This window comes from Berkeleyomyces rouxiae, assembly GCF_048999995.1.
Source record: "Berkeleyomyces rouxiae strain 22BRR77 chromosome Unknown BrBRR77_ptg000003l, whole genome shotgun sequence".
NCBI classification, from domain to species: Eukaryota; Fungi; Ascomycota; class Sordariomycetes; order Microascales; family Ceratocystidaceae; genus Berkeleyomyces; species Berkeleyomyces rouxiae.
In genome coordinates, this window is record NW_027396493.1 from 3,453,151 (window position 1) to 3,474,090 (window position 20,940).

General features: G+C 54.5%; 9 protein-coding genes across 9 annotated transcripts; 4 read left to right on the forward strand and 5 right to left on the reverse strand.

Annotated features, from left to right (window-relative positions):
* Window positions 1–290: 290 nt before the first annotated feature.
* Window positions 291–607, forward strand: BROUX77_004123 (uncharacterized protein; the record flags this gene model as incomplete). Its single annotated transcript, XM_073748851.1, has 2 exons — window positions 291–455; window positions 524–607. The coding sequence occupies 2 exons, from the start codon at window positions 291–293 to the stop codon at window positions 605–607; spliced, it is 249 nt and encodes an 82-aa protein (XP_073606548.1).
* A 335-nt stretch (window positions 608–942) lies between these two features.
* BROUX77_004124 (uncharacterized protein) lies at window positions 943–2,891 on the reverse strand (the record flags this gene model as incomplete). Its single annotated transcript, XM_073748852.1, has 3 exons — window positions 943–1,194; window positions 1,267–1,357; window positions 1,426–2,891. 3 exons carry the CDS (start codon window positions 2,889–2,891, stop codon window positions 943–945), a joined length of 1,809 nt encoding a protein of 602 aa, XP_073606549.1.
* A 1,601-nt stretch (window positions 2,892–4,492) lies between these two features.
* Window positions 4,493–8,237, forward strand: BROUX77_004125 (uncharacterized protein; the record flags this gene model as incomplete). The annotated part of the gene is made up of 2 exons (XM_073748853.1): window positions 4,493–7,044; window positions 7,100–8,237. 2 exons carry the CDS (start codon window positions 4,493–4,495, stop codon window positions 8,235–8,237), a joined length of 3,690 nt encoding a protein of 1,229 aa, XP_073606550.1.
* A 320-nt stretch (window positions 8,238–8,557) lies between these two features.
* BROUX77_004126 (uncharacterized protein) lies at window positions 8,558–9,010 on the reverse strand (the record flags this gene model as incomplete). The annotated part of the gene is made up of 1 exon (XM_073748854.1): window positions 8,558–9,010. One exon carries the CDS (start codon window positions 9,008–9,010, stop codon window positions 8,558–8,560), a length of 453 nt encoding a protein of 150 aa, XP_073606551.1.
* A 249-nt stretch (window positions 9,011–9,259) lies between these two features.
* BROUX77_004127 (uncharacterized protein) lies at window positions 9,260–11,065 on the reverse strand (the record flags this gene model as incomplete). Its single annotated transcript, XM_073748855.1, has 1 exon — window positions 9,260–11,065. The coding sequence occupies one exon, from the start codon at window positions 11,063–11,065 to the stop codon at window positions 9,260–9,262; it is 1,806 nt and encodes a 601-aa protein (XP_073606552.1).
* Window positions 11,066–12,088: 1,023 nt separating this feature from the next.
* On the reverse strand, window positions 12,089–13,598 carry BROUX77_004128 (uncharacterized protein; the record flags this gene model as incomplete). Its single annotated transcript, XM_073748857.1, has 2 exons — window positions 12,089–13,437; window positions 13,547–13,598. The coding sequence occupies 2 exons, from the start codon at window positions 13,596–13,598 to the stop codon at window positions 12,089–12,091; spliced, it is 1,401 nt and encodes a 466-aa protein (XP_073606553.1).
* Window positions 13,599–15,855: 2,257 nt separating this feature from the next.
* Window positions 15,856–18,306, forward strand: BROUX77_004129 (uncharacterized protein; the record flags this gene model as incomplete). The annotated part of the gene is made up of 6 exons (XM_073748858.1): window positions 15,856–15,981; window positions 16,047–16,426; window positions 16,491–16,771; window positions 16,874–17,076; window positions 17,142–17,398; window positions 17,463–18,306. 6 exons carry the CDS (start codon window positions 15,856–15,858, stop codon window positions 18,304–18,306), a joined length of 2,091 nt encoding a protein of 696 aa, XP_073606554.1.
* A 204-nt stretch (window positions 18,307–18,510) lies between these two features.
* Window positions 18,511–19,372, reverse strand: BROUX77_004130 (uncharacterized protein; the record flags this gene model as incomplete). Its single annotated transcript, XM_073748859.1, has 2 exons — window positions 18,511–19,076; window positions 19,255–19,372. The coding sequence occupies 2 exons, from the start codon at window positions 19,370–19,372 to the stop codon at window positions 18,511–18,513; spliced, it is 684 nt and encodes a 227-aa protein (XP_073606555.1).
* A 539-nt stretch (window positions 19,373–19,911) lies between these two features.
* On the forward strand, window positions 19,912–20,526 carry BROUX77_004131 (uncharacterized protein; the record flags this gene model as incomplete). The annotated part of the gene is made up of 2 exons (XM_073748860.1): window positions 19,912–19,953; window positions 20,008–20,526. 2 exons carry the CDS (start codon window positions 19,912–19,914, stop codon window positions 20,524–20,526), a joined length of 561 nt encoding a protein of 186 aa, XP_073606556.1.
* Between the last annotated feature and the right edge of the window lie 414 nt (window positions 20,527–20,940).

Consider the following 20,940-nt stretch of genomic DNA (forward strand, 5'->3'; position numbering starts at 1 on the left):
AGAACGGGCGATAGGATCTCGGACGTTCTTGGAAGCAACCTAGAAGGTTGGAGAGCCGGATCCAAGGATAGAGAGAGAAGGGACGTGCCTAGATGAGGAGGACGCTATATAAGAAGACACAAAGACCCCGGTCTTGAAGTGGAAAAGATTCTCGGATTGACCATCTACACATTCTCTCGTCGTCTTTTATCCTTATCTTTAATTCTTTTGCTAGATTGCTGCGCATTCTCCCACTCTTACGCTTCTTCACATATATTTCTCACACTACACACAACCACACACCCGCCACAATGTACTTCTCCGTTATCGCCTCCGTTTTCCTTGCCATCGGCGCCAACGCCGCGGCTCTCGCCCCCGGATCCGTTGAGCTGGTCCCCCGCGCCGAGTGCCCCAAGGGAACCCACGAGCTGGGCCAGGGCGCGCCATTCAGATGCTGCATCTACGGCTACACCTATGTAAGCAGAAACCCAATTTTACGCTCTCAAACTTTAGACACACTAACATGGTTGCCCCCAACCCATAGGAGCAATGCTGCATGCGTGACGACGAGCCCTCGGACCTGTTCCGCAGCTGCACGCAGTTTGTGGCTGATGGCGCCAACGAATAAATTCAGCAAGAGAAACCTTATCTTGAAGGCGGCATAGGGGCTCACTCGCACAATGGGAGACCATGGTTAGTTGTGTAACATATGCTGCAGACTGCTGGCCAGACTGTGGGAACCATAGCTAAGATTTGAATTTATGATAATACGACGACCTGGCTTGTTTTCAAGAGTCTGCGACTGTCACCAGTAATTCCTTTTAAAAAAAGCGTACAAGCAAAGTCTACGGAGCCTCAATAAACGGTAACCTATAATGAGGACCAAAGGCATTCAATAGCAAAGAAGTATGGGTTACTTACATATATAAAGACATCTACCGCCAACACACTCCTGTCCCTAGTTTACTTTTTGACTCCGGCACGACGACGCACACCTGCCTCAGACTTTTCCAACGACACCTGTGACGCGTTGGCGTACGAGTCGATGATGATGCTTGTGTCGATATTCTCCTCGAACACGTTGACCTCAGTTTCGGCAAACTTGCGTGCCGGCACGTGCTGGCGGAAGAGCACGTCGAGCTCGCCAAAGGTGCGGCCCATGGGCTCCGGCACACGGAAGTAGGTGTACACGATGCAGAGCGAGCAGACACTGGCCTGGATAGGAAAAAAATGGTGTATTAGCAAATGGCCGGACAAGAAAGAAGAAGCGGAAAAGATAATACATACCCAGAAGAAACCAGCAAAGTTGCTCCAGTTCCATGCGCCGGGATTGATCATGTAGGGTGTAAGGACACTGCACACAATACCAACCAAGATGCTAATAAACACATTCGTTGTTAGTACATTTCGTTTCTGCCGCATTCATGTTGAAAATGTGCCACTTACTATAGAACGCGGCCCAATACCACGGTCTTGATCTGCAGACGGCGCGTCGATATTTCCGAGACCAGCGAGTAGCACACGGTGCCTACAGTCAACTGGTACACCATGGCCCAGCACAGCATGATGCTTCCTGTAGCCAGTGAAGCTTCTTTGCGGTGCTCGTCGGGCACTAAACCGAGGAAGCCCAGCACTAACAGAAGCAAGCATAGCCCACACAGGCCGTACAGATACAGCGACCGACGGCCAATACCAAGACTCATCATGAACCAAGCACCAAACACGCCAACCATATTGATGCCGTACTGACCCAAAGCAAAGGCGTATGAAAGATTCTCCGAAAGACCAGCCTGCTTGAGGAAGTAGGTCGAGTAGTTGGAGAAGGAGTTACCCGACAGATTCTGGATGGCCCAGACCATGCACACAATCTCAGTCCGGCGCAAATCTGTGCCCTTGAAGCAGTCCCAGTATGTGGCTCCTTGGGTAGTCTGCGACTCGAGGGCTTGCGTGTGAACCATCATGGCCACAGTCTCTTCGGCGTCAAAGTCATTATCATTGGTTTTGGTGGTCAGGCGCTCCAGCGAGTGTTTGGCGTCTTCTAGACGTCCTTTTCGCACCAGCCACCACGGACTCTCAGGTGCAAACCAGATGCCAATCATCAGCGGCACCGGCCACATCCACTGCAGGGCGTAGGGGATACGGTAAGCCCACTCGTCGTCACGCTTTAGCATGCTCATCAGCACACCGATGCCAATTTCCTGACCCAGACCCCAGCAAAAGTTGACGTAGGTGGTCAGGTAGCCGCGCATTGCAACGGGACACACCTCGCTGGCATATGTAATGGTCAATGTCTGGAACACACCCCATGGGATGCCGCACAGGATCTCGGCAACCAGAAGTGTCTCGACGTTCTGAGCCGTGAAGAAGATGGTTGTAAAGGCGCAGATCAGGGCCAAGCATGTGATTACGGTATATCGGTAGCCAAAGCGCTCCGATGCCCAGCCGTTGATGAGCAGGCCAATCAGTTCACCAACATTGGCACCGTTGCTCAGACCAGCCTGCCAAGACGCTGGAACCTCCCACGTGCCGTCGGGTAGCTGCTGGCCGTACTTGCGATTGAATTGGTCAAAGGCATAGAAGTTGTTGATCAGGCAGATATCGTAGCCCTCCATGACAATGCAGGTGGAGATGAGCATGCTCCAAAGGATAGCCTTGGGGTACATCTTTAGGCCCTGCTGTAGCGTCATGCTGTGTTCCTTTTCCGTGGCCTGGCGCGCCGAGTCGAGGAATTGGGCCAAGGCCTTGTTGTTACTGGGGTTGCCGCCGGGGTTGCCACCAGGACCACCATTCGCAGCGGTCGATACGTTGCGGATATCGATATCGGCGGTGTCTTTGCTAGTCTGGTGATCGAGGTGCTCAAGCTCGACATTGACCGAGTCGGCCACAGCGGCCATGGTGAGGGTTTGCGACATGGCGGGAGAGGATAGAGAGGGAGAGACTGAAGCCGACAGGGATCGGAGATGGGGTCGGAGGGGCTTCTCTCGCAGGGTAGATGCCTTGGCGGAAAAAGGCAAACACCAGGGAAGAAAAACACAGCCAAAGTTGCAAAGCGACAAAAGGATGCTTCGTGGAGCAGACGAGGAAGAAGAAGGAGAAGGGAATGACCACGAGAAGAAGAAGAAGCAATGTCGCAAGAAATACCGCCAAATACATGGTAGAAATCATCGGCTCAAAGGCAGCCGTAAAAGCGGATCCAGAAGCCAATCCAGGACCAAAGCCGGAGAGATAGCGATAAGTCGAAGCCATCCCAGAAGAGGCAAGACCCCAATTGGGTTTATTCCCCTGAGCTATTACCACAATCGCGGCGGCAATTGGCAATTGGAAGTTGTCAGTCAGACATGGGAGCAGTCAACATTGGCACCGGTCTGGATGAGATGCATGTATAGCGACAGGTAAACGCGAAGGATCTCGGTGAGCTGGGATTTGGCATCTGGGCGCGGGTTTTCGTCATCGCTGTCGTTGTGACGTCTGCTTGGGTATACGCTGTTCCCTGGCTTCTGGCTTCTGGCTTCTGGCGTGCTGCAAGTCCAACTGCGACGGGAGAAGAGTGAAAAGTACTACATGCACGTACATATGCACATGCACCACGCCATATGTGCACCTGATAAATAAATGCATGTCGGCAGGGACCAGGGCACAGATTTCCTAGCGCCCAGCGACCAGCGACTGAGCCAATAGCCACTAATTGAGCCGGGCCAGCAGACGCAGCCCGATTTTCTGGATTGGGAAAGGGTGCCCCGCTTCTCGCTTCTGGCTGTTGGTTGTTCTGGAGAAGTTGCTGCCAGCTCACGCTTTCCGGCTAAATTCCTGAGCCCTTGGAGGCTCTGGAACTAGCCCGTACTTGTATGGGTGTGTACCTGTACCTGGAGCTGAATAGCACAGGGCATGCACGTACATGTACAGGTACCTCTACCCCCTCCCTCAAGCTGCCACTCTCTGGCGTCCCCACTTTTTGTGTACCTCAACCGTGCCCGTTGGTTGAATCACGGGTTCGCCTCCTTTGTGACCTTGTCTTGATGAAGATTGGCCTTCTGCCGGCGCACTTCTTTCCGTCTGTGTCTTTTCCCCTTCTCAAATCTTTTCTTTTCCTCGGCTGTTGCGCGCCTTGCAGCTTAGAGCTTAGCCTTTCTGCCGTCTATTCGTCCCGTGAGCCGCGTCCCTGGTCTTATTCGGCCCTCTTTTCTATTTTCCGTCACGCACAACACGCCAGACTCGGTCGGCCCTTTCCTTCCCAGCTGCCCACTTCTACACTTCCTCGTCCTGGGCTCACCGCCTTTGATGCACGTGTGGCTGCCCTTGTTTTTCGCTTGTTATGCCATCAGCCGAATAAGCGTAAAAGCTTTGAGCTAAAACAGACAAAAAATAAAAAGAAAAAAAAAAGGAAAGAAGAAAAAAACTGTCGAGAATCCACGGCAAGAACAAGGAGAAAACGGAAAGCGCGTACGCAGAGAGAAGCGCACAGGACAAGGAAAGAGCTCTCAAGACGTGGCCGAGCTTTTTGCAGTTGCCAATCATGGATTCACGGTCATCCCAGCCCCATTCTCAGCCTTCCCAGTCTCAGCCTCGTCATTCCTCACAATCCTCGCACGCTTCACACTCACACTCACATTCTCACTCGCAATCTCTGCACTCGCATCCGAAGCCATCGCCGCCTTCATTAAAAGCGTCGCAGCTGCCGCCACCGCAGTCACAGGGCAGCCCTCACAGCCACCCACCGTCTCAAGGCCGGCCATATCCGCCTCAGGGCCAGCCGCATCCGCCGCCTCACCAGCCACATCCATCTCAGGCGCCATCGCCGTCTCCATCGCCGTCGCCATCGCATCCGCGGCCCCACGGCCACAGCTTGTCGGCTTCCTACGCCAGACCTCCGTTTCCGCCATCCGCCGTTGCAGCGCTACCGTCACAACCGCTGCCGCAGTCTGGCCGCCCATCCCACAGCCCCGACCAAGGTGCGCGCCCGTCGCCATCGGCCTTTTACTCGGCGTCTACCGCAATTTCCCGGTCGTATGCGCCTGACCAACCCGCTCTGCCACCCGCCCCGCCCCTGAATTCCGCGCATGCGCGGCATACCAGCTCCTCCACATCAGCTCCCGCCAGCTCTGCCCCGCTCCCGTTGAGTCGCAATATGCCGCCTCCGTCGTCAGCTAGCTACATGGCCAGCCGCGATCTGCCCGCCCTGGGCCAGCGCACAAACCCCTCGGGAAGCTCCATGTCAATCTCAGCTATGCTTGGCGGTGCTTCGGCGTCTGGCCGCGATGCGCCGCAATCTGCGCCAATCGGCCATGTGCCAGCTCCACATTACGGCTCCGTGTCTGGCACCCAAGGCCCCGTCTACCCTTCTCCTATGCATGCTTCGCCAAGCATGCAGCATCGCCCTGGACCTCCGCCTCAAGCTGGGCCTCCTGGCCTCCCGGCTCACCAACAGCAGCAGCAACCTGAATATCCCCCGCAGTACCGCCGCCCGCTGACTCCTGATCAATCGCGGCCCTACGAACCTAACCGGAGCACGCATGCATCGCCACGCTCGACAGCCTACACCCCGGACGTTCAACGGTATAATCCTGGCATGCCACAGGTCTACCACCAGCGTGGCGCTCCTCCAGCCGGAGATGGCCGGGATCCCTCCCGCATGAGCATGTCGCAGCCACCGACCCAGACACCGCTGATGCCACCTTCACGTCCCAGTAGTCAGCCCAAGGCTTTTCCCATGTCGAGGCCTGGTCACGGAGAGGATGTGATACGTGTGACCGAGGAAATGTACAGCAACCGTCATGAGGATGTTGGAGCAGCAGGCCGTCCCCCGATGCCAGTAGATTACAATCCAGAGAGAATTACCATGCCGCCTGTTGGCCCGTACGACGAACGCTACCGCTACGAACGAGACAGACCTCAGCCCGAGCAGAATGTGAGAAACCGAAACTCTGTTGCCCGTGAGAGGACGCTTTCCGGTGGCGACCGCCGTTCTGGATCGCATGGAGGTCCCTCTCCTCAGACCGCGCATCCACCCCATCTTGGACCTCCTCATGGTGGCCCGCCTCCTGGAGGCCCTGGTTCCGAGTATGGCCCTGCCCACAACCTCTCGCCACCTCAATATCCCCGTGGTCCCGAATCCGGCCACTGGCAACAACGTCCGCAATACGAACCTCCGCGCGCACCCTATGAGCAACCTGTTCCTCGTCGCAGTATTGAGTATGCTCCTTCTACGGGTGGACAGTATGCTGCCCCTCAAGGCCACCCTCCATCGCAGGCTCAGGGCACGCCAGCACCATACCAGCAACATCCCCACCCCGATCGTTTCCCACACCACAGCCAGGCACATGACAGAAGTCCCCAGGGTCCGCCTGGTCCATCAATGCATGCCACCTATGATCGATCTCCAGAACGACCCCGCATGAATGCCGTGCATTCTCAGAGTCACAACCATCGAGGACCAAGCCAACAGAAGCAAACGCAACCGGCTCAGCCTGGATCGCGTCCTCGTGCGATAGAAGATGGCCCTCCCCCACCGCCACCCGCGCCGTACAATGCCAGCAGCGCTCCTATGCATGTCCACGGAGCTGCGAATAATGAACCCCAGTCTACAAGGATTATTTCAGCCTCTTTTGATTCGTCTGGCCGTCCCAAGGTGTCTGACGAAGGTCTTACAGCACCGCCTCTTCAGCGTAGCAGCAGCCTTCTCGCTGTTCAAGAAGCCAACCGCAACAAGGGCCGCAGCTCACCTCTGCCCCAAGCAGTACAAGGCGCACAGCCGCAGGTGCCTGGACCTGCTGCCGAACCAGGTATAAAGTCGGAGTTTGGCAGAATGTTCTCGGGCATCGGTATGTCTTTGAACGTTGGGCTGTCGAGCCCAGCGGCCGCCACTTCCGTGCCGACCACGTATAGACCAGGTGGACCTGATTCTCGGCATTCAACCGAGCCAGAGGCTAGGACCAAGGGCCGGAAAAAGAAGCCTCGTGATGAGGGACCAACTGATGAAGATATGGGCCCCAAGAATGCATCTGGCGTCAAACAGGCGTCAGGTGTCAAGGCTAAGCGCTTAAAAACGCATCAACATCATCACCATCAGTACGTGTTTCATGATTCCAGGTTGTTTATTATTCTTGTGCTAACCTCTCTCTAGTCACCACCACCACCATCATCATCATGGTCCCGATGCCATCCCATCCAGTTCTCGCAAGGATGAGGTCCAGTCTCCCAATGATTCTCATCATCCAACAGGCCTACACCATCACCATGTTGCTTCACGGCCAGGTTTAGCCGATCAGAGCCGCATTGCTGGGTTAACGACTGCTGCTGCCTCTGGCACCAGCCAGCTTGCGCCGTCGCCCGTTGTTGCTATTCCACCACAAAAGAAAATGTCTGTTACCTCGCAGCCCGTGCTTGAGTCGGTGGCTCATAAGCCTCGGCATTTCCTTGGCGATGTTATATATGATCCCTTCATTACTACGGAGAGACTTGTGCCAATTCATACCTCCAACCGCGGCTTCAAGACTAACCCCCGGCCATTGCCTATGGACCTGATAAAGGACAAGGAGAACTGCACTCTCACTGTAAAGGTTTCCCATGTTCATTTAGAGCCCGCCGCCCGTGAGGAAATTACTGTCCGTCGTGCTGTGTGGGGTACCGACGTGTACACGGATGACAGTGATGTAGTCGCTGCTTGCATCCACGCCGGCTGGATTCGTGGAGAATGGGCTGAGGATATCGACACCAGTCTGCTAGACCTTCACAAAGGCATCAACTACGACGACCATGTTCCCAGCCCAGCAGCCGCGGCACCGAGCATTACCACAGAAAACGATACGCCTGCACACAAGCCACAAGGACCAGACTCTCTTGAAACTGAACGCCAAGCCAGCCACGCCGCCACACACCTATCTCGTCCGCCGCCGACGGGCCCCGTGCCCATCCGGACCAACTACGATCTGCAGGTCTCGCTGCTCGTGCTGCCCAAGCTGCAGCGCTACGCCAGCTCGACGCGCTTTGGCATCCAGTCGCGCGAGTTTGGCCGCAACCATGACGGGCTGAGCTTCATGATTACCGGCGTGCGCTGGGTCGTCAACGGTGCGGCTCCGCAAAGCCGCCTGCGTGGTCGTGCGCGCAGAGAACGCATGCGCCAGGCATTGGCTGCAGTGCGCTTCCCGACAACCGGTTCGGTAGCCGGCCAAGTTACGAGCGCGGGCGACGCGGTTGTGCCGCCGAGTGACCCGTTGGATGGGGTCCAGCGTACGGGTAATCTGACTGCCATCACTGCATAGGAGCGGAGCAGCTCAGGGGATACCTTTTCTCGAAGCGAAGATGGAATGAAGTAGAATTAGAATACCAGGGACGGCTTTGTGAATATTACTAGGGAGCGAAAAGCAATGTAACACTTGTGTGTATTTTGGTTTTCTTTTTTCATGTATCTGTGGGACCTGAACATCGGGATTCGTGTGCCTGAAACCTCTGCGCCTTTATGAATCGTGGCTGAAAGCCTGTTGAAACTTTTTAATAATGACTTTCTCCATCCATGACTCCAAGTATCAAAGAATCGATCGGCTGTGTGGGCGTGGTACTGACTGTGCCTCAATCCCAGTTCTTAGAAATCCGTTGCCCGGCCATTGAAGCTCCAGTCACTCTGGCCGCCCCAACGCAGCGGCTCGTTCTTTGGTCCTCCCACCTCGCCCGTCGCTGGGTTCGTATCACCATTAAACTCAGGCTTAGCCCCGCGGAACAACGCCCCGTCCTCAGGGGTTTGTGCTTCGGCCGCCGCAGCCGCCGCCGCCACAGTCTCTGTAGACGTATTCGTTGTCGAGGGGGCTAGCGATGCCGGGCCTGCGCCTCCGGGCGCGTCGGCGAGCGCAGCAGTTGCGGCGTTGGAGTTGGGGTTGGTCAGGGCGCTGGCAGCGAGGCGCTGGAGGTGCTCGAACTCGGCTTGTTCGGCGGCGGGGAGGCGCGGGGGGCCGGGCGAGGGCCGGAGGGAGGATGAAGGGCGGGAGAGCGCGGGGGGAGAGCGCAGAAGAGCGCGGATGGGGGTGAAGAGCCGAGACATTTTGTGAAAGTGGAAGAGGGTTATGTGTGTGCGACTCTGTGAAATGATTTTGTGTTTGGTGGTGGGTTGCGGTTGAAATGGGTTGTCAGACGATGAGAAGATCTGGCTCATATTACAGCTGCTAGCAAGTGTCTGTAAGAGTTGGCACCTGTCAGTCAAGGGTGCTCACATATAATAATCAATAAAATAGATGAATTCGCTCATGTGGGATTAGCTTTAAATCTACAGTTAGTTATGTACTTGGAAGCTTCACAGCTCCTCCATGACCTGTTGCCCCCACTTCTCCTCCGTTAGCAGTTCCGGTACCGGCTCCGATTCCGGCGCCCGGCCTCCACCGCCCATTCCCATGTGCCAGTAACTGTTCTCTCTGCTGAGCATCGCATGCTCATGCATGCCCGTATCGTTGAAGCACCGCGGGCTAAAGTGGTCCTGCGGCGTGCCGAACGGGAACATGGCAATAAAACATTCCTCGTCCACTTTACAGCCCGAGCAGCGCCGCCACTCGGCCCAGTCGAGCTTGGCGACCAATGCTTGAATGATGGGCTGCGCCTTAGGCACAGCGGGAATCAGCACGTGGTTCAGCGGCGTTTCGGGCTCTGGGCGCCCGGGCGGAGCCGCTTCAGCGCCATGGTCCGTGGTCTTTGGGGCGGCAGCAGTCAGCAGCGCGGCGCGGGTGCTAAATATGGCGTTGCAGATTTCGTATGTGACGTTGATGAGTGCCGCATGGATCATTGTGTCTGACGGCGTGAAGCGTGACTCTAGCCCGGCGACAGGGTAGAAGAAGCTCTCGCTGCAGCGAACGACCGCGTCCTTTTCTCTGTCTGTTGTCTCCTGCTGCACACGGGAACCCTCAGCCAAACTCCCATCTTTCCCTAGTGGAGTGTCAAAATACGGCGCTGCCGTCGCCATGACCTGCGTAACGAACAACTGCGGATCAACCTCCGGAGCCGCCCATGCCTGCAGCCGTCTGCTGAAGCGTGCGGCCAGCATATCTGCAACGCCCTGCCAATCGACACCTCCACACGATGGCCAAGACTCTCCGAGCGCACGTATGACATCTGTGCGAATTGCAGCGCGCATCTCAGGCGACGCCTGTTCAAAGCGCGGCATGCTAGGACGCGCGGGATCGAGGCTGCTGATGTTGAACGGATACCACCAGCCGGCAACAGCAGTGGACCAGGCAAGCTGGACGCGCTGGGCGCCAATGCCGTCATAGCGTCGCGCCACGGCGCGCAGCCACTGGAACGTGCTGACGGCGCCAAACCACGGCTCGCTGTCGGGGTACGGCTGGCGCATCGCGCCTAGCTGCTCGACACCCGAAGCGAAATCGCAGTAGATGATTTCAAACCCAGCTTCCATCCGCACTATGCCATCGACGCCGGCGGGATGCAGAAGAGTACAAAGCTGCGTCGCCCGCTCGAACTCGCCGTTGTAGCCGGGCGAGATGGGCTTGGTTGCGAGGATTAGGTCCTGTTGGTCGAGTGGACCAAATGGAGCCTTGGCAGCCGCCATGCCGTCGATGTAGAGCAGCTTGAGTGGCCTTGTAGTTCTGTATGTGTGGAGGTATCCTCGGTGGCCGACGGTAGCATCGTCGTCAGGAGAATCGCCCTTTCCTGGTGGAGGTCCTCGCGGAGGTCCCCCACCGCCAGGTCCGTTATGCGGCTTTTTTGGTGGCACTCCAGGGCCCGCAGGCGGCTTCTCGCCAGGCTTCGTGCCAGGCGGAGGAAATCTCGGCTTCCAGTCGCCCTTGAAGCTGCGCGCAAAGTTCTGCGCATGCTCAATCTCAAAAGCCAGCCACTCCAGTCCGTCGGGCACCTCGGCTGACACGCCGCCGTGGTACAACAGTGTCCCCTCGGGCACGCGCGCAGGGATAAACGCCATCCCGTTGTGGTGTACGCTAGATCCCCACTGGCGCATACCGCCCAGTAGCATGTTCACGATGCCCGCGGCATTCGCCTCGGCGTATGGACGGGAGATGGAGCTGTCTGTGTGGTCACGTGGGGCCAAGCTGGCGCCCTGGGCAAGGCTGACGAGACCGAAAGTAAGCAGGCGCATTATACTGCTTACCAGAAAGCTGTAGTTATGCACTTGTGATGGAAAGAACATCAAATCAAGGGGTGCTGAGCCTGACGTCTGTAGTCAGCAAGAATCAACATCAAAGAAAGGGCGACGATGAAGCTTCGAAAATAGCAACGAAAGAAAAACACTGAGTATAGCTAGAATTCGGCGGAGAGCGAAGCTTTAAGATCGGTCGAGCTCCTGAAGCCTACGTCACACAAAGAAAGCTGACGACGACTTTTTGGCTGTGTGCGTCACGCAAGAAAATAAACGCAATGATGTCAAAAGTACAGGAATTAATCTCGATCTGATAAGCACAGCGCCATGCTATCCCTGTCGAAAATTATTCTGCCGGACTTTCCTACAGAGAGACGGGAGAAGTACACACGCGTTGAGTTTGCGTGGACTTCGTTGTTTGGGTATAGTTGTGCAATAAATATGGACCATCCGAATCACCCACGCTGCGAGCTTCTCATCAGAAGGAATGCACTTATAGACAGTGAGGCTCGGCGTGGCAGATATATATGCACATACATAAATCCACCCTTTCTCCGCGTCCGAGGACAACCTGGACCAAAGGCGGTGAGTTTCTTACCGCTTTTCCAAGCCAGCAACTACCTAACTTCAAGCCTGACCTGATCTTTTCTGGACACTCTGGTCTGCATCTTACATCGGGCGCCATCCGAGGAATTTAGGCCATGTCGAAGGATGAGACAAACATCTCTCGCCTGGAAGATGCCGGGCCATCAAGGATTCATTCAGGTATACCCAAGTTGATAATCATCATTCCACTTACAGACTTATTAAGCAATGGAGGATCACAGGAGAGTGTTGAGAAATCATGGCAGTTGCCTTGTATGAATAAGAGACTTTGTAAAACGAGTAACTGCGCAGAGAAAAAAAAAAGACGCCAAAAACCCACAACCAAACAAAACAAGCCCTTATCTAACCAGGAAGATTGAGAATCGCCACCAATGCTCCAGAGTCTATCCAAAATTTGTCACTCAGATTTTGCTGCACCTACGCCACCAACATGCTCTTGAGCACAGAGACCTGCTCCAACACCGTAGCCTTGCTAGTGCCGCCCTTGGCACTGCGGGCCTCGGCGCTCTTCTCGTAGTTGAAGACATCAGCAATGTCCTTCTCAAACCGGGAGTCCACCTGGGACACCTGCTCGTACGTCAGCTCGTTCATGGGCGTGCCAGTGTTCTCTGACAGCGCCACAAGGCGGCCTGAAATGTGGTGGGTCTCGCGGAACGGGACGCCCTTGCGGACGAGGTAGTCGGCAACGTCTGTGGCCAACATGAAGGGGTCAAGCGACGCGGCCATCTTGGCCGGTTGCACGGTCAATGTGGCCAGCACGCCGTTGGCAATCTGGATGCTGTCGCTCACAGTCTTGACGTGGTCCAGCATGGGCTCGACCGACTCCTGCAGATCCTTGTTGTATGTGCTGGGCAGGCCCTTGAGCGTGGTCATCAGACCGACGCAGTGGCCCATGGCACGGCCGCTCTTGCCTCTGAGAAGCTCCAGACTGTCGGGGTTCTTCTTCTGGGGCATCAGCGATGAGCCGGTGGAGTAGGCATCAGCCAGGCGGACAAAGTTGAACTCGCCGGTGGAGTAGATAATCAGATCTTCAGCCCAGCGGGAGATGTGCAGCATCAGCATGGATCCCCACTGCATAGTCTCAGCAACGAAGTCACGGTCAGCCACAGCACCCATAGAGTTCCAGAGAAGACTATCAAAGCCCAGCTCCTTGCACATCATGTCACGGTCAATACCAAAGGGGTTGCCGGCAAGGGCACCACAGCCCAGGGGACTGCGGTTAACCCGGCGGATGACCTCGCGGAGACGCTCCAGATCACTGGCAAAGGCAAAGCCATACGACAGCATCCAGTGGCTCCAGCGGATAGGCTGAGCGCGCTGAAGGTGGGTGTAGCCGGGCATGACATGGTCGACCTCCTTCTCGGCACGGGCAGCAATGACATTGAGGAAGTCGACGAGGTGCTTCTCGATCTTGATCAGCTCATCGCGGAGCCACAAACGCATGTCAGTAGCGATCTGCTCGTTGCGCGACCGGCCAGTGTGCAGTTTGCCAGCAACCTCCTTGCCAATGATCTCTCCTAGTCTGCGCTCGTTGGCAGTGTGAATGTCCTCGTCGACGCCGGGCACAATCTTGAAGACGCCATCCTCCCACTCCTTCATCACGGCACGCAGACCAGTCTCGAGCTTGGAAAACTCGTCTTGGGTGATAATGCCGTTCTTGGCATTGGCGCGGGCAAACGCAATGCTGCCGAGAAGATCTTGCTTATAAAGGACACGGTCGAAGTAGATGCTTTCGTTGTAAGCCACCATCAAAGGGTCAAGGCCGCCTAGTAGTACGAGAAAACATGTTAGTTGGTGATGCTATAATATAGTACAGTGTGTTGCCAACGGCAAGACGGGGGTCGGAGGGGGGTAGAAAAAAAAAGAAGCACTGACCAGTAAAGCGGCCACCCCAGAGCATATTCTCGCCAGGCTTGGTCTCAGACATTGTGAGTATGTGTGTGAAGGTAGAAGATGATTGAAAAGAAGGAAAAGTAGCAAGTGTAAACAGGCAAATGGCCAAAATATAAAAAAAGATGGTGAGCTATGTGGTTGATAGTTTGCTTGGAAGATGAACTGCGCCCAAGGAAGAGGCTGGCCGTTCTCTTAAATATAGCTACGGGATTGATTGGCCAATTGCAGGAGTGCAGGAGCCCACCCACCAGTCAGTCATCCAATCCAATCCAGTCACTCACTCACGCTTGAGTCATCTGTGAGCTGTTGTCAGGGCAGGTGCCAGGGGTAGCTCTAAGCTAGGGTAGCTAGGGTAGCTAGGGTAGCTCCAAGGGTTACCCAGGGCCAGCCATCGTTTTACAGTAGTTTGCAGTGATTTACAGTCACTTGAGGAGGTCTCCAGGGCTACCGTCGCGATGGTGTCTGCCCTTCACGAGAGTCGGCTACCTTCGTTTGCGCAGTGCCAAATGCAGGGCAAATCGGGGGGCAATATGCACAACTCCCTGAGCTGTGTGAGCGTTCCTCACGGGCCTCCTTGAGAGGTCCTGAAGGAGCGTCAAGACTCATCCTAGGGCCGACGGCGGCGGATGAAATCCGCTGGTGGGCAATCGGCCGGCGGGGAAGGATTTTCCATGGCCAGCCAAGAATCTTCGCTTGTGGTTGTCATTGTTGCTGTAACTAGTCATAATATTGGATAGTTATTAACTGTATTTCTTTTTTGTGCGCTGACACAGAGCTGCATCGTACGTGCGTCCATGTGACTCCTCATTGACTTTTAGCCCTCACCCTCACCGTTGATCCCGGCCCTCAACTCCTGAGATTCTAGGCAGAAAAAACAAGGCTGCTGGGACTGCTAGTAATCTGGAGGTTCGGCAGTGGTATCTCCATAGGTAGCCTTGAACTTGCTTCGGCTGATCTTTTTTTCCCAGGTCGGCGCCGGCCCGCAGGCGCTACATACAAGTGCATGTGTTATAGATCATCGCAATTGTTCCTTTCCTCAGCTCAGACAGCCGTGCCTGTCTTGTATTATACCGTGTAATTCTTGTCTTGGAAGGGTACATGGTGCATGGGTACATGGCGAGAAATCTGCCGTCGGCCACGTAGTACAAGCCTCCACTTGGGCCCGGGGGCGGACTACTGCCTTTCTGCCTTCCTTTGGCCTTGTACCACAACACCACGATTTGTATCACCACTGCAATTTTTGAGCTTCTTCTATTAGGGATATCCGATTTTGAACCCGTGGCAGTATTAAATTCAATGTATTCATTCTCTCTACTCTAGCCACTGATGGGTAGCAATGCCACACCCACCGCAATGAAGCACCCGCTAGCAACCTCAGCAAGACACCAGCCACTGATGAGATAATTGCTTTCAATGGCTTCCTAAGTACCGGCAAACTCGCTGTTCTCAAGTAAATAAACAAGAGTGCTTGTCTAGTTAGAAATGATGACATTTTTTCCCTTTCTCGAGGTGTCCCTTGATCTTGTTCGACGGACTGACATATTACTCTTGTGGGTAAACGCCCACTGTGATATTATAGTCTCAGAAGAGTGTTTTGCGGGTCTGAAGGGCTGCCACGGAGCTACGACAAAGCAGGTAGATCTCCGCAACCTCTGGGTTATTTTCCGTGAACTTGTCTTTGGTCTCTCACGAAGTGAAGAATTACTCCTGACTGTGAATGTTTATTCAGCATTCAGCGGTTAGCTGTTCTCGTTGGCTTGTTTTAATTCAGCGTATGGAGCACCTGGTCTGCCCCTCTATTGCCATTTCTAGGGCCGCGATACTTTGATCATTCAGTGATGATTACTGGTGCTTATGCCAATGCGCTTCTTTTTGCTGCTTACTCTACTCACTCTCTGTACTTGTACGCGCTCTACATATTGTCTGGTCAACCCAAGCCCGACTATTAGAAGGCCAGAAGTTGGGTGTGGCAATTGCATCTGAACCACGAAGTGAGATGCCGTTAATCAGCTTGCTGTTTGCAAAATGGCGGTGTTCAGATGTTCCGCATATTCCGTCATTTTTTCATCATCAAAATGCCGTCTTAGACCAGAATGCCGAGGTTCAACCACCTGTGTTCTTACTGCCGCTCTAGACTCACTCAGCTGACAGGTTGTCTTACCGGAACCCCCTCTACAAATCGGCTGGAGACTCGTCTTCTGCGTGCCTTTAAATATTCTTGTCGACCTCATCTTTCAGTCTTGTTGTTCGGAGCTTGGATTATCAGCCAACCTTATCGTCATCTGCCCATTATGAGTCCTACTGCCGATTACCGTCCGGTGCCTGTGCGCCGCTTCTCTATGAAAGCTTCTACTCATCGTAAGAAGATTCTCAATATTATTGCCGAAAAGGCTGGTCGCTTCGGTGTTCCTCTCAATGTGAGTGCACGTTGAAATGCATACTCGGTGCTCCTACTCAACCATCTTTGCTAACATGGGGCCAGACTCTCTACCTTGGCATATCTGCCGTAATCAAGAATGACAATAATCTTGTCATTGCCATGGCTATTCACGATACTACGTATCTCGTCGACTTCTCTATTAAAAATATTGATCTCACCAACAACAACTCCGTCGATGACGTCATTGGCGAGCATGTCACCGACGAGGTCCTGCGTTACGAGGAAGTCCACTTTGTGAAGTTTATTGGCGCCGGCCTACCTTTTGCTCTTCAAAAGATGAGCCCAACGCTATGCTCTCGCCTGTGGCTGGAGCTCGACATCATCCCCATCGCCCTACGCACCGATAAGGAGATATGCGGTGAGGTTTGGGAGGAGAGATTGGTTGAGGAGCAGGCTGATTCCATGGCACGCAAATGTATCCTGTAAGTCAGCATTCTAAACCACACGGCTTACAGTCCTACAATACAAGCTAACTCGCCTTGCCAGGCTTTTTGGTCCTTCCTTGGTTCCCATTCTGCAGGTCGGCTTCCGGGGCGCCGTACAATCTGACTGCGGCTTCCGTGCCCAATTAGCAACGGTACAGAATTTCAGGGAGACCTGCGGACCGGCCACATGGCATGCCATGATGCACTATGCCAAGGAACTCAAGGCTAAAAAGACCAAGATTGCCTTTTTCAGCAGCACGCCTCAGGGCGGAGGTGTAGCCTTGATGCGTCATGCGCTCGTCAGATTCTCGCGCCTAGTCAACGTTGATCTGACATGGTATGGTAAGTTATGGTTCATTATACCCCAATAGTTGTGCAGAGTCTTTTTCCTCTTTAAATGCCTAAGCAGGTACATGTTGCCATCAGTAAGCTAACCCCCTTCAGTTCCAAAGCCACGGCCCGGTGTCTTCCGTATCACCAAGAACATGCACAACATTTTGCAGGGTGTCAACGATCCTGATCAGAAAATCACCAAGGAAGAGCAGTCTGTCATTACAGACTGGATCGCTGAAAATGCTCAGCGTTATTGGTTCTCTTCTGGCGGACCCTTGTGTCCTCCTGAGGAGGGCGGTGCTGATATCATTGTGGTACGTCTCTAGCAAAATAGCGAAAATCTCGGCACTTGGGTCAGTCATATACTTACAGTCTTTAGGTTGATGATCCGCAAATGCCGGGGCTTATCCCCCTCATCAAGAACAAAACGCCCAAGAGACCTGTTCTCTACCGCTCCCATATCCAAATCCGCAGTGATCTCGCCGACAAGCCGGGCACAGCCCAGGCCGAGGTCTGGGAATTTTTGTGGAATAACATCAAGCATGCAGACATGTTTATCAGCCATCCCATCCCGGAGTTTGTCCCAAAGAATATCGACCGCAAAATGGTTGCATACATGCCTGCCACTACAGACTGGTAAGTTGGCGTCAAACTTGATTCACCCAAGAGTCTTGTCGCTTCTGTTACTAACGCCACACAGGCTTGATGGCCTTAACAAGCCGCTTAATGACTGGGATACAGGCTACTACGGCCATCTGTACAACAATGCCTGTCACGCTCAGAACATGACGCAGATTGCGCACCCAAATGTCAAGTACTTTATCCAAGTAGCCCGCTTCGATCCCGCCAAGGGCATCGATCACGTTATCCACAGCTATGCCGCCTTCCGGAAGCGCTGCAAGACACCTGAGGATGGCAGGATTCCTCAGCTCATTGTCTGTGGCAATGGCTCCGTTGACGACCCTGACGCTAGCATCATCTACGACAAGACCATGGCCCTTATCGAAAATTCGTACCCTGATCTTTTGCTTGACATCAGCGTCATGCGTCTAGATCCCAATGACCAGCTCCTGAATGCTCTTATTTCCAACGCGCTGGTCGTACTACAGCTCTCCACACGTGAGGGCTTTGAAGTCAAAGTCAGTGAGGCGCTACACGCTGGTCGGCCAGTCATTGCCAGTAAGGCAGGCGGTATTCCGATTCAAGTGCAAGACGGCGTCAACGGGTTCCTCGTTGACGCTAGTGACGCCGACGCCGTCGCCGACCACCTGGTGAATTTAACAACTGATCCGGACCTGTGGCACCGCATGAGTGAGGCTGCGCGCACAGGCGTCAGTGATGAAGTCGGCACTGTAGGCAATGCGCTTTCGTGGTTCTATTTGGCGGCTACTTGGGCGCGCGTGGGTGTCGACAAAGGCCTTCGCGGCGATGAGAAATGGGTCAACGATATGGCCCGGGAGGCGTCAGGGCAGCCGTATGTCAAGGGCGAGAACCGGTTGCCTAGGTCATTCACGGAGAAGGCCAAATTGAAGAGCAGAAGCTGAATTAGCTTGGGGGGGGGGGTTAGCTATACATGTATGTACGTAGGCACATAGCTTTCACATTGCATTAATATTTTATTTCTTTACCAATCTTGGCCTCCGGGACTGACCATCACCAGATTGGATTTATTGGTACTAATTGATAATTGTTACTATGTTGTACAAGTGATATCGGTACCGCTGAATCGCGCATCGGTAGTCGACTTTTTACGCCTCGAAGCGCTTCTCGACAGTCTTCCAGTTGATCACGTTCCAGATGGCGTCAAAGTACTCGGCCTTGCGGTTCTGGTACTGCAGGTAGTAAGCATGCTCCCAAGCATCAATGCCAAGCAGAGGCTGCAGGTTTCCGGTGACAGGGTCCTGGTTGGCACGGGTAGCAATGGACAGGGTACCAGTCTGCTTGTCGCGCACAAGCCAGGCCCATCCGGAGCCCTGGATGCCAGCAAGCGTGGCATTGGTCTGCTTGCGGAAGGCATCGACGGAGCCAAAGTCCTCGTCAATGGCAGCCTTGAGCGCGCCGCTGGGGTCGCCACCACCAGCACCGCTAGCCGGGGCCAGGTTCTCCCAAAACAGGCTGTGGTTGACATGACCACCACCGTGGAAGTTGATCAGCGGGGCCTGGGCAGCCGCCTTGACCAGGTCGCCAGTATCTTCAGCGCTGTTGACAGCCTCGAGGGCGCTGTTGAAGCCGTTGACATAAGTCTGGTGGTGCTTGGAGTGATGAAGCTGCATAATCTCAGTGGAGATGTAGGGCTCAAGAGCATTGTAGTCATCTGAACCAATGGAGAACGCGAAAAAAGATCAGTCTTTGTAACAAAAAAAGAGAGGGCTCGGACATGGCAGATGGGGGCGAAAACAACCCCAAGCCCCGGCAGAACCGGGCCGACTCGGAGAAGCCCTGAGTAAGCTCCGAGGTATGTTTGTCTGAGAAGACATGAGACTCCCACTCACAAGGAAGATCGGGAAGAGTCGCCTTGCCGCGCGAGAAGGCAGCGGAGACGAGCGGCCGGGCAGCAGTAGCGCGCGAGGCAGCACGCAGAGCAGAAGAGCGGAAAATAGTAGCGGACATTTTAACTCGAGCTAGCTTGACCTCGAGAGTTTGACGTTAGTTAGCTTGGAAAGCTACAAGAGAGCTACCGCATACAGGGAGGGGAGTAGTTGTCGGGCAAGACTCGAGACTCGCGAGTAGCTGGAGCTTTGAGTGGGGATTTGAATGGCTTTGAACATACGTGAGAATTAAGTATTCGAAATCACCGAGACTTGGAAAAGGCGTTGAGGGTTGAGGATGAAGGTGACCGGTCAAGATTCCAAGGCAAAGAATGCTTCCCTTGAGACCTCAAGATGGCGAAAAAGAGCTGACAAATAAGCCAGCCAATCAGCATCACGCAAATTCAGACTGCATGAGAGCTCCAGAGCTAACCCTCAGACCCTAGCCAAAAGCTACGTCATTGTCACAGTGGGGCAAGCGGAGCTCTGCTCTAGGGTTTTAAGGCCATCAGGGTCAGGTACGCGAACTGAAGCCAAGAGCGCGTTCACAAGAAGCGCATCTTCACCGCCCCCAGTGTCTCTCTCGGATCTTGATCTTGGAGTATCCTCACTGCACACACAATGTCGTACTATGATGTAGAGGCCATCCTAACAGAAGCCGAGGTACGTCTTTCTACACTCATCGGTATGAGAGTCGCTGGCTGATGGTCCCTCTAGAAAGTACCATGTACCTTCAACTTCGATTCGAACGAGCTTGGCTACCTCGACAACAACCCCAGCGAACCGTTAAAAGCCGGCACACAGCTGAATCTGCCAATCTGGCTTGCACAAATGCTCGCAGCATCGACGACAGTCAACGGCGAGTCGGCCGTGACAATGGCGCTGCCCGAGGCACTATCACACGAGCTGGTACAGGCACTCAAGGCAGACCCACGCGCAGTCGCGGTGCGTGAGCGAGCTGCAAATTTCTACAACTTGGCCGAGCGCATGCTAGACTTGTTTGATGACGTACCGCTAGCCGCCGTGGTGCGGTATTCGTGGATCATGCGTGCAGCGGAGATTGCGGTGCTGGCCCGCCGCACCGGCGAGGAGGGCAATGCAGCCGTCGGCAATTCGGGCCCGTTGGGTGAGGAGTTCCTGAGAGGCTTGGATGAGTGGGAGAGGAAGCTGTTCCGTGTGGCACACGAGGCGCGGAAGGACACGAAAGAGTGGATGGAGAAGGGGGCGCGGGCATAACAAAGAGACGGGGTGTCGTGGAGGGGGATATTGTTAGAAGAGGCGAGCTATCGTCCTGTAAGAGCATATCTGTTGAATTACACCCGAGAGACAGACGAATTGACGATGAGTATGATCCAAACTACATGATGCAAGTACACTACTATGGGTGATGCGTTACAGAATGGAGTTACGTCGCGGAGACACCAACATGCATGTGATCTACTTAAGCATCATGGATATACTGCGCTCTCTGTAAGCCTCTCTCTTCATCGCCGGTCTCCGACGGCCATGTCCACTGCGCGAGTCCCAGTCGTCGTCCATGAGCCGAAACGCGAGAGCAAGAGCCCCTGGCCCTCCCATGAAAAATAAGTGGGGCTAACAGGATACCGGCGGAATTCGACAGAGCCGCCAAAGATAACCTAGCCCATGATT